This window comes from Alexandromys fortis, unplaced genomic scaffold (assembly GCF_014885135.2).
Source record: "Alexandromys fortis isolate MF-2015 unplaced genomic scaffold, M_Fortis_MF-2015_v1.1 scaffold_102, whole genome shotgun sequence".
NCBI classification, from domain to species: domain Eukaryota; kingdom Metazoa; phylum Chordata; class Mammalia; order Rodentia; family Cricetidae; genus Alexandromys; species Alexandromys fortis.
In genome coordinates, this window is record NW_026067984.1 from 4,659,133 (window position 1) to 4,670,753 (window position 11,621).

Here is an 11,621-nt window from a genome sequence, read left to right on the forward strand (position 1 = left end):
ATTCACTCACTAGCAGGAACACTCAGTGTTTCTGCTGGTGTCTTTTTATCCATATTTCCCTTCATTTATTCGACAGTTGTTATTAAGAATCTGTGGATGGCCGGACTGATGTAATTTTCAGTATTTTCAGACAGTTTATTGCTGTGAGCAGCTGCTTATAAAGGTTAAACGACACCCTTTGATGTAAGGGCACCTCCAGCCAATGGGAGGCTTTTCTCTGTCCTACAGGCCTCGGAGTCTAGGCCCTGAGCTAAGCCAGGCTTTTCTCTGTCCTACAGGCCTCGAGGTACAGGCCCTGAAACAATTTTGGCCCAACATCTACCTTTATCTCAACGACAGAGGAGGCCGAAACTGCAAATTTGGGGTTAGCCAAAAAAATTGTTCAATGGTATAGTAGTATTTCAATATATAGATATTTCTTAATTTATTTAACTAACCTTTTGTAGTATCTTTAGATTTTTCCAGTTCTGATATAATATATAACCCAAAGAATATTATGTGCCATGGAGAATCTAGGCTGACCACCAATGACTTCCACCTTGCATTATTCCCTTCCTATAAACATGTCGGAATAACATTCCCATAATCATTACCTGCAATGGGATTTTTACAGGTGTGGTTAAGGTAGCTAATTAGTTGGCTCTGAGTTACTGAAAAGGGAGCTACTCTGGGTGACCTAACAACGGGACCACACAAACCCTTTAAAAGCAATGAGGAGAGGAAGTCAATGTCAGAGTATACAAGAGCCAGGGCAGGAGGAATGTTCTCTGTTGTGACAAGGATATGGCAGACATCTCTGAGTGTAGAGAGTGATTCCTGGCAGCAGCCACCAAGTGCCAGGGCTTCAGCAAGGAATTAAGCCGTGAATGACCTCAGTGAGACTTGGGGGTTGTTCCTTCTCAGAGCCTCTCAATAAGAGACTGGCATCCTGCTGTCTGCTGTGAGACCCTAAAGCCCTGGTTGAGTTCCCTGGACGTCTGACCCACAGACTAGATAGAGATGATGAATGGTCGCTGGACTGCGACTGCTGGTTTGGAGAGCTCCTGTGAGAGGACCTTGTAGACTTGTAAAGGTTCAGCTCCCAGCACCCACGTGCTCACAACTGCCTGTAACTCCAATTCCAGACAGAATTATAGATACAGATTTTCTAGATTAAGAAATTTTAGACATTTTGAAGTTTTTCCTCTTGTATTGCTAATTTGCCTTCCATAAGCTTTGTACCAAGTTATGTACCTCCTAACACCTTACGTATAGTTCTCTGGAAAACACTAAACGCTATACTTCTCATAGGCAAAACGAAAAATCTAAAGAAGACCAATATTATTCTTATCACTCGTAGGATTCTTTAGGGAAAGGCCTATTACTTAGTCTAACTGTTGACATTGAGGAAATATTCTCTAACTCATAGGACAGCATTGTTGAGCTTAACATGTTCAAGGGGGATATGAACACTGAGCTTATTAAAAGCATCAGCATTTTCAGTAAATATCAGTTACTGCCACGACTCCATGAACAGCCAGCATCAGCCATTATCTGTGGAAGGCTGGATAGCATTCCTTTATTAACCGGGCAGTACTGATGTTTATACTTTTCTTGGGGAAAGGTCTGATTTGTCTGGTTTACATCCCATATTTGATTGTTTTAGGAATTTGTTGTATATTGCTATGGAAATTTAACTTTTGTTGTTGAAGGAAATTATACTGTTGATGCAAGAAGAAAGTTGTATTTCTTCCTAAATAAAGATGTTGATCAAAATAACATTGTCTCTATGATTGTGTGTACGGAATTAGTGTTTATTATCTGAAGTGCTTCACACAAGTATTTCAGATTGTGAGCCTTTTATTTGGAATATTGAACATCCTTAATCCATAAATCCACTGGATGGTGGTGGTACACTCCTTTAACCCAGCACTCAGAAGGCAGAGGCTGGTGGATCTCTGTGAGTCTGAGAGCAGCCTGGTCTATAGAGTGAGTTCCAGGACAGTCAAGGCTACACAGAGAAACCCTGTCTCAAAAAATAAATAAATAAATAACAAAATACAATTTGGAGATTAGAGATTTTCAATCTATTTTTTATTGTGTCAGTTAGGGTGAACAAAGAAAAAATTCAACTTATCATTTCTGTAGTTCTTGCTTATTTTTTTGACAAAATAAGATGGGAGGGAGATGTTTTCTAAATGCTAATATCAAACTAATAAGAGCAAAATATTTACATGAAAGATAGTCTACAGATTTTTAAGAAAATATGCAAGTATTCCCCACATAAATGAACATGTGCTAGGGATTGAGAGAACTAAGTCGCTTGGTCAAATCCTGTTCACTTAGAAAAGCTGGGCTTTCCCTAGCAGTCATGCAAAGATGCTACGGGTGTTCACAGCATCCATAATGGTCTGTTCTTCTACAGAAACCTGATATTGTGTGTGTGTGTGTGTGTGTGTGCGCATGTGTGTTAAAAGTTATGCTAATGCCTCCTGTGCTCTCACTGGGTTTCACTGAGTGTGCAGCAACTCTACGAAGTCAGTTCTGCAGTTTCTCCCCTTTTCCTGAAGTTTTTACGTTAGGTGACTCAGAACCACTAAGTACTAAATGGCAGTCATTCCTCACCTTGTAGCTAAGCCCATGTCATTGTACTATGGGAAGTCACTTTTCCACACACAGACAGCAGAGGGCCTGAGAGGGTAAGAACCATGGTCACCCTACTTCCTATTTTAGTCGAGATGATTTTCTACATTATATTCTCTTATTAACGTATTTATTATGATGCATATTCTCAAGTAATACTGACCCATGTATAGTCAGGTACTGTACTAAATTGATATAAAATTACTGGATATTCTTAGCTTTGAGTGAGAATGGGGTTTAGAATTTTTTAATGGAATTATCAATCACTTGATTTGAGTATTTCAATCAAGCAGAAGAAGTCTGTCTCCCATGCGCTATTAAAAATTGAGCTCATGACTACCGTCTGGTTTTGCTTTTAGAGGAGCCAGAGGTTATAGTCTGTGACCTCATGTAGAAAATAGCCACCGATGAGCTATCCAGGATCGTTTTTAGTTCTTTAATTTTGGCAAGCGCACATTTTCAAAGCCGAAAAAGCACAGGGAGGCTCCAAACTCACAAAGCAGAGCTGGAGAGCTTTAATGGAGGACGGTTGAGGAGGTTAGCGTTCACCTGAAAGCTTTGGTTGCTGCCTTTTCAGAAACTTCTTCCCGTCCGATTCACTGTCGTTCAGGGTGTCGTTGTATTCTCTTGATGTCCCGTTGGCAGATTGCTAAAATGCTACCTTTCCCCTGTCATTTTCAAGAAAGAAGTAGAAGTATGCCACTTTCCCTCCTGTAACTTTGAAGAAACATGAACTTAACAGGTGATGTTTTGTACGGACACTTTGGAAAGTTTGTTTCTTCTCTCTGAGGCCCTTTGTTCTCTATGGAGAACTGGTAAAAGGATGAAGCATGCATGGATAAAATGGATCGTCTTAAAGGATTGCAGCTCCAAAAATACATTAGCAGGACTGGGCAGGTTTGACATAATGAGATTCCTATTTTAGCTTGACTTCTGGAACTCTGAGGAACTATAAATTGAGCCGCACAAGACCCTAGGAAGGAGGCGCCTCTTTTAATCGCTTACAGGCTCTGCTTTCAGACTTTGAAAGATACGTCAAGTTGTCAGTTTCCTAAAGAGTTAGCCTACTGATACTTACCAGCTTTAATACAAGAAATGATAGATAGAAAGCCCTGGTCCACATCGCACTGAAAGCCAAAACCAGTCACAGCAACTTGTACCAGGAGCTCAGAGAGGGGGCTGAGATGGCCGAGGCTCCTGTGGATGCGGCGACTCAGCCAGTAACTGGGAAGAAAAAGAAGAGTCTGTCCATCGAGGAAAAGATTGACATCATAAATGCAGTGGAGAGTGGCAAGAAAAAGGCCGAGATTGCAGCTGAATATGGAATAAAGAAAAATTCTTTGTCTTCCATTATGAAAAACAAAGACAAAGTTCTGGAAGCCTTTGAGTCTCTGAGATTTGATCCGAAGAGAAAAAGACTGAGGACGGCCTTTTATACGGATCTGGAAGAGGCATTGATGAGATGGTATCGGATTGCCCAGTGTCTCAATGTTCCCGTTAATGGGCCAATGTTACGCCTAAAAGCTAACGATTTTGCTCAGAAGCTGGGACACAATGACTTTAAGTGCAGCAATGGTTGGTTGGATCGTTTCAAGTCCAGGTACGGCTTAGTATTCCGAGCACAGCCCGTAGAAGCCACAGGTATATCTACAGACCCTGCCACTGTCTGGTACCAAAACGTGCTGCCTTATTACTTAAATGATTATCATCCTAAGAATGTTTTCAGTGTAAAAGAGACCGGACTGCTTTATCGAATGCTACCTACAAACACATTTGCTTATAAAGGAGAGACTTGCTCAGTGGGAAAGCTGTGCAAAGACAGGGTAACGCTGGCAGTCGGAACAAACATGGACGGCTCAGAGAAGCTTCCTTTGCTCGTTATTGGGAAAAACCGAACTCCACGTTGTTTCAAAGGCATAAAGTCCCTGCCTGTGTATTATGAAGCGAACAGAACGGCGTGGATGACTGCAGCCATATTCGAACAGTGGATGCATCAGCTCGACGAGAAATTTCAAGCCCAGCAACGAAGAGTGGTGATTTTTGTTGATTCTTGCCCCGCACATCCAGAGGTGAAAAACCTAAAGTCCATTGAGTTAGCAATCTTCCCATCGTGCCTGTCTTCCGGGCTTGTCGCTATGAAACAAGGTGTTATTAAAAGCCTGAAAATCAAATATCGGCACTATCTTATCAAGAAATTTTTAAGTTCTGTTGAAAGTAGCAAAGAATTTACATTTTCTCTACTAGATGCGGTTGATACGTTGCATCTGTGCTGGAGAGCCATAACCCCAGAGACCATTGTGAAAAGCTATGAAGAGGCAGGATTCAGGTCTCCAGCGCAGGAAACCGACGCTCCCAGTGCAGAGAGTGAAGCTGCCACTCTTGACCTGGCTGCCCCTGCTCTGGGGGCAGGGATGGAGCTTCCTGAAGGTTTGTCCATAGAGGAGTATGCTGCCCTGGACGAGGATCTGGAGACCTGCGAAGCCACCCCAAATGATGATGAGGAGTGTACCAAAGAAAGTAAACAAGATGAAACTGGTTTTTATGCTTCTGATGAAGAGGAGGATGACAGCGGAGCTCTAGAAGCGGACCCGCCCTTACCATCCAAGAACGACGCAATCGAAGCTATAGGAACCCTTAAAAAGTTCCTTAGAAGTCACGATATGAACGATGAACTTCACGATTCTTTAGCAGACCTTGAAAACTTTATTAATGCTCTGTCACCTAAATAGTCGTGTATTATACATCTGCGGAGTAGGAACTTTGCCTGCTGTATCTTATTACATAAGGAATGTAAAAGGAAAGTATCGATTAAATAAGGAAAGAGAGAACCTAATAATCCTTTCTAATTGCGACGCCTTTGATCTGAATAGCAAGGCTCCCTGGTAAATAATGACTAAGTAAAACTGCAAAGTTCTGCTGAGCAGGTTTGGGGAGAGTAAACTGCACTCAGAGGCTTTGTACTTCACAGGGACACAGGTCTGGGTGAAAGAACTCTTCAGCCGGCCGACTCACATGCATGAAATTGCTGGTTTCCATTTTCTTTGTTTTTAAGTTCAGATCATGTTCTAGAATATTTTACGTTATCTATGTAGTCTAAGAAACAAAAATAACTTGTTTTTATTGTAACCTGCCTGTGCACCAAGACGATGCACCATGTATCTCTGCTGCTTTCAAGTTACTTGTCAGATTAAGTCAGATGAAAAGCCAGTGTTCTGCAGGGCTTCCTGTCTTCTGGGACCAGGAGATGCAGGTCCTTCTGGTATAATAGTGTGTGCTTGTTCAATGGGAAGACACATGAAGGAAACACTGATGAAACTCATGTATATATTTGGATGTGGTTAACTCTCGAGCCAATTGAAGATGCACACAGAGTTACCAAAAAGAAAATTATGCTGCCTGTTTTTTTTTAAAAAAAAATTTGCAACAGCTCGGCTTTTAATCTAATTTTGCTGAATTTTATTTTCAGCATATTGTGATATTAATTATCTTCCTTCAATTTTTTCTTCTCTAAAATTTTTTATTAAAGTTGTTAGAGAAAGCTTTATCTAAATATTACATTAAAATACTGCAGTAAATTACCCAACTACCATCTAAAAATAGCTTCTATGTGAGGTTTTAACATTATGTCAGTTTTTCTACAGTTCAGTTTTAAGTAGCATATTTATTTAACTTATTATGCCTATTTTAGCTCCCCTTGTAAAGTATTTCATAAAAATACAAAGCATAATGATTTTTTGTAAACTATTAATCTGCCAATTATACAATTAGAAATTACATGGTTAGAAGAAAATAATTGAACAAAGCATTTTATTTTCTATTGCTGATTTACTCTGCTCTGAGATTTAGTAATAGTTGAGTCTTAAAATGTATTAATATTTTAGAGGTTTCTTCTATTATTAAACATGGACTATTTAAATTAAAAAGCATTTTGTGATTTGATATGTAATTTTAATTTGGCTCAATCATGGACCTAAAAGAGTTCTTGACATCCCATTTGTCTCTCAAGAGAAAATTACTTATAGTTAGTCTGGTCTAAAAATAAATGTTTTATCTTAATTGTTCTTGCTTTATAAACTCTTGCTGTTTCAACATTGTTTTTTATTTCTTAGCAACCAAGAATAAATCTCATGATACATTTAGGACATTCTTCTCTGTGTGCTGTTTCTGAACTACTTAGGAAGGGTTTAGTTCAGGTTAAAACAGAAGGGTGTGTAATCAGCGCCTATGGGTTTCATGTTTCCTGCCTGGCCCCTTATTGCAAACCTTTTCACCGTATAGGAGGCAGATTAGCTGGAAGGGGGAAGCAAAGAGAGAAAGGAAATCAAAGTAAAGAGGTCCAGGCAAACACTTCCCAGGTTAAGAGGAATGCAGACCCAGAAAGACAAATATCATATGTACTCACTCATAAGTGGTTTTTAGACATAAAGCAAAGAAAAACCAACCTGGGACCCACAACCCCAGAGAACCTAGAATGACAAAGAGAATGGATCTAATCTACATGGGAGCATGGGGGTCAGGGGAGAGGATAGAAGGTGATGGGGGGAAGGAAGGGGAGTGGAGAAAAACGTATAGCACAATAAAAAAAAAAAAAACAAGAAAAGACAAAAAGAACAGAAAGGAGGGTGGGGTGGAGAGGGGAACCCTTCCACTGAACCAGTAGGGCTCCAGCTCCCTGAGACGAGGCAGAGTTGGGAAGTGGACATCGGCTTTCAGTTTCACAGGCAGTGGAGAACTAGACTCAGGCCTCTGCTGCACAGAGGGCTCCCTGAAGAAAACACGGCACAGAGCAGGTAAGTCAATGGGAGGCTGTGGCCAGTGGATAAAAGAAGAGCCTGGAGTCCCTCCCAAGTAAAGCAGGGAGTGTGGCGTGGTGATGGGTTGGTGAAGAACGTGCTAGGTAATGCTAGATAACGACATGGTCATCTTCCTGCCGTCACCTGATTGATGTTCAGACGGTCCCCTCCTTGGCTAGACAATGCTTCTGCGATGTGTTGGAAAGAACCAAAGGACTGGATCTCCACTTTGTAGGTGGAGACTGCTCAGACCTGAATAATCACACAGAAACTATATTAATTACAACACTGTTCAGCCAATAGCTTAGGTGTCTTTCTAGTTAGCTCTTAGATCTTGAATTAACCCATTTCTCTTCATCTATGTATTGGCATGAGGCTATGGCTTATCCGTCAGGATCTGGCATCTGTCTCCTTTGGCAGCTACTTGGCGTCTCCTTCCCTCTGCCTACTTTCTCTCTACATCTCTGTTTGGATTCCCTGCCTGGCTCTATTCTGCCCTGCACCCAAAGCAGCTTCTTTATGAACCAATGGTAATAAAACGTTCACAGCACACAGAGGGAAATCCCACATCCCCACTTCATCCTATGCTTACTTATTTTGTTCTTAGTTGTCAACTCTCAGAAGCTTTTTGAAAGCTGGGACAGTTGTAAAATCCTCTGATCTCCCCAGAGAATACTGAGTGCACGGCAGGCTCCTAGTGGGATCTTGTGTTTGTGAGATGTAAGAACCGAACGGGGAGGTCCAGACAGTCCTCCTAAACTGAAGAAAAGGGGAGGGCAGGGCATCTACTCCCTGACTTCCTCTTGGTAAGCCCTGAAACTTCTCAGTGAAGGTGCTGTCACTGCGGGAGGCTGTTGACTGACACCACACCTATGTTCCTCATTGCAGAAGTGATGACTCAGCACAGTGAGGGAACCATTTGTGAGCTGCCATGGGAGCAAACGAGAAACCCTTCCCCAAAGAGGATCTGGAAGTCTGCCTTCCAGGCCCCAGAGTGCTTTATGGGGTGTTGTTTACCCTAAACCATGCATCCATGAGTCTACCATGTTGATAAGCCCATAGAGGGAATACTGGGAGAAGTGTGAATCCTACAGAATCCGAATGGCTGTCAGAAAAAAGTATGGCCTGAACAAAAAGACGATTGCATAAGTGCAAAGATTAAGCTTGACTCCTACTAATGAAGGAGAGGCTTTGTGAGCAGGTAAAACGAGTTTTTTTAAGCCTGATTCTTCATTCCTGAACTGTGTGCACATCATGCAAGTCAGACCCCCCATACAGGTGAGGAACCTTTTATAACGTCTGTTTGAACTTGAGCTGTGCATTTTAGCTTTCAATCCAATTGGGTTGTTTTGTTGTTGTTGTTGTTATGTTTTATTATTATTCCAGATTTGACCACTGTTTTCCAGATCCAATTATTGTGTTGGAGAAATCACATTGACCCTTTAGAAGAACAGATTGATTTCCCCTCCTCCCAGTTGTGGGGGTAAGGAATCTCACAAGTAATGTAAGTTCAAACCTGATGATTGCAATAAAGGGGGGGGGGTGCCCGATAATTATAAAGGGTTTATCCTGTTCATGTTGCTAGGCACTGAATGATGAAAACAGAAGAAAAAAAAATCCCTCCGTCTTGACATTGGTAAGTTATGGATGCAGGCAGCATTCCATAATGACAGGGCACACACTGAGCGTGGCGTCTGTGTCTACAAAACCACAATGTGGACCTTTAACCCGGTCCTGAGATTAGGGAAGGAGTGAGTCATCCGGGTGTCTGATGCCAAAACCTAAGATTTGGACCCACAGGAGAAATTGGAGTTTAGTGGGCAAGGGAGAGATCACTGCAGGTCAGGCTCGGAGGGAGGCCGCCTGCCAAAAGCTGAGGAAGGAAAGGAAGCCGCAGAGGAAGAGTGACTTGCCGTAGAAGAGGCCTGCCCCGGGAGTGATTGGCTGGGTTAGAGTTCAGTAAAGAGACATTTTTTTCATATGGGGGGAAGAGGAAGGAAGAAAAGCTTTCCATCTGTGTTTTTGAAAGTTTTGACCATAAGCAGAATCGTGGGCCTCAGGACAGAGGCAAAATGTTAGAGACACAGGAGTCTCTGAGGAAAGCGGTGTATCCTCTGAGCCACACCACTGCCACCTTGAGGAGGTCCGTTGCGAAAGGATTGAAAGGATCGTTCTAGCTGGGCTTCTTCATGCTTTTCACTCAGTTAAGGAACTGACCCTCACCTGAGTATCCAGCTACTCCTACCACATACTGTGCGGAACCGCCTTCACCGTCTGTGGCCAGGGAAGGCTAGGAGAAGCTCCGTCTAGGCAGCTCTGCAGCTGTGGCCTTTTATTGGGGTTGAGGGTCCCCACACTCCTGCAAACAACCCTTTGCCTATGCTTGTGACTAAGCCCGATAGACTCATTGGTCCTCAAGAGTGAATTTTGACAGAATCATGCCTTGTTTTGTCACTGGGACCTTAGAAAGAGGGACAGACATTGTTGTTTCCCTTGGGAAAGGAAATTTAGCAACACCTCCTGACACACAGAACTACTCTTTCCCCTTGGAGGAGGAAGTAGTGGGAGGAAGGCATTGCAAGCAAAACGGATAAGCCTCTCCGCATTCTCCAGGAGAGCGGACAGAACAAAAGTTCTTGCTAGGCCTTTCTCCCTGAGGGAGCAGCCGAGGGGTTTTCGCAAACTGAGCGAAGACACGTATGTGCACATGCAGTGACGGTCACGGAAAGGGATGCTGTGTGAAGACCCAGAGACTGCGGGGACTGAGTGGTGCTGCCACGGCCCAGCACCCCTGTGGTGAGCAGCTGTGCATGCCTGGTCTTGGTCTTGGGTTAATGCTGGTCCCTCACAGCATCCCCAGGAGGACTTCCCTTGGCAGTGATAAACAGACACATTAATAGTATCTTAGCAACAGTCATTATTTACTGATCATGGCTGAAGTGTCATCTTCTTAGAAATGACTATTGGTCTGTAACCCTGCTCCACCCTCATTTAACTAACAAGATGCCTAACTTCTTCAACAACTTTATTCCACGTGCTGTCCCTAGTTATCAGATCGATATTTTAATTTTTATTTTCTGTGGGAACCTTCTTAAGCTTAGGCAGCATTTCTTCTTTCTGCAAGGAGTGTAGCAGACACTCCGCTGAGCAGTGTGCAAAACTCTCCGAGCCTGGAAAAGGTACCGCTCCTAATTAACTGTCCAGAGGACTGTCTCTTGGCACAAGAACCAGTTAAATGCTTCTGGTGGGCTTTGTAGGACCTGGGGGAGACGGTGCTTCTTTAATGAAGCAAACCCAAGAGCTAACGCTTCCCCAGACTTGGCAGCCCCACTCCTGTGAGGACTGCAGATGCCCCAAGCTCTCAAGAGCAATTCTGGAAACCTTGTCAAGTTCCACAGGCCCTGGAGTCATTAGGTAAGGTTAGCTTTTAGATGTTGTCTGCATTTATTTTGGAAATGCCTTTAATTTTTTGAGAGGGTTAACTTTGAGACCATTAAAAGGCAGAGGGATTTTTTTTTTGCTTTGTTCTGCTATGAAATAAGAAAAAAAAACCTTCAAAACTGGAGACACATGGAGACACACTTGGAATAGGGGTGTTCTAATCTCACCTGCTAAACTCAAGACGGGCAGGCGGGAAGTCCTGTCTTACACTATGGAGGATACAGGGAAAGCTTCAGGTTTTCCCCAAAAGAAAGATGTATAGAACGGTAAAATCAGAGAAGACTCAATGATTTTTTCTCTCTCAGTGCTGCGGATTGAATACAGACCCCATGGGTGTTAGGCAAACATGACAGAACAGAGTTCCAGCCCAGGCCCAGGGAGTCACCATTAAGACATTTTCTCATCAGGGCAGGGGTAAGAACGCTTGCCTAGTGTCCACAGAGCACCGAGTTCCATCCCCAGCACAATAAATAGATACATAAATAGAAAGAAAAATAATAAAGGGAAGAGAAAAATACTCATATTCTGGCCGCTCACAAACTTGTAAAAGTTACTCAGAACGTTCAAACATGTGAAAACATCAACGTAGCTGCCAGGCCTGAGCTACCATTCATTCCACCTCCCACCGTTTTTAAAGGCCCCAGTGTTACTAACAGAAGCTTGGAGAAAACAGAATAGACTTCCTTTTCCACACTGGTGTTTGAGCTAAGCCTTCTTCGGGGCATTTCTTTTTTCCTTTCTCCTTTGCCTGCTATTTTGATAATG

General features: G+C 42.7%; 1 protein-coding gene across 1 annotated transcript; it reads left to right on the forward strand.

Moving 5' to 3' along the window:
* The first annotated feature begins 2,457 nt into the window (after nt 1-2,457).
* Nucleotides 2,458-6,672, forward strand: Tigd4 (tigger transposable element derived 4). Its single transcript, XM_050158851.1, has one exon. It carries the CDS (start codon nt 3,807-3,809, stop codon nt 5,349-5,351), a length of 1,545 nt encoding a protein of 514 aa, XP_050014808.1. The 5' UTR covers nt 2,458-3,806; the 3' UTR covers nt 5,352-6,672.
* Nucleotides 6,673-11,621: the final 4,949 nt, after the last annotated feature.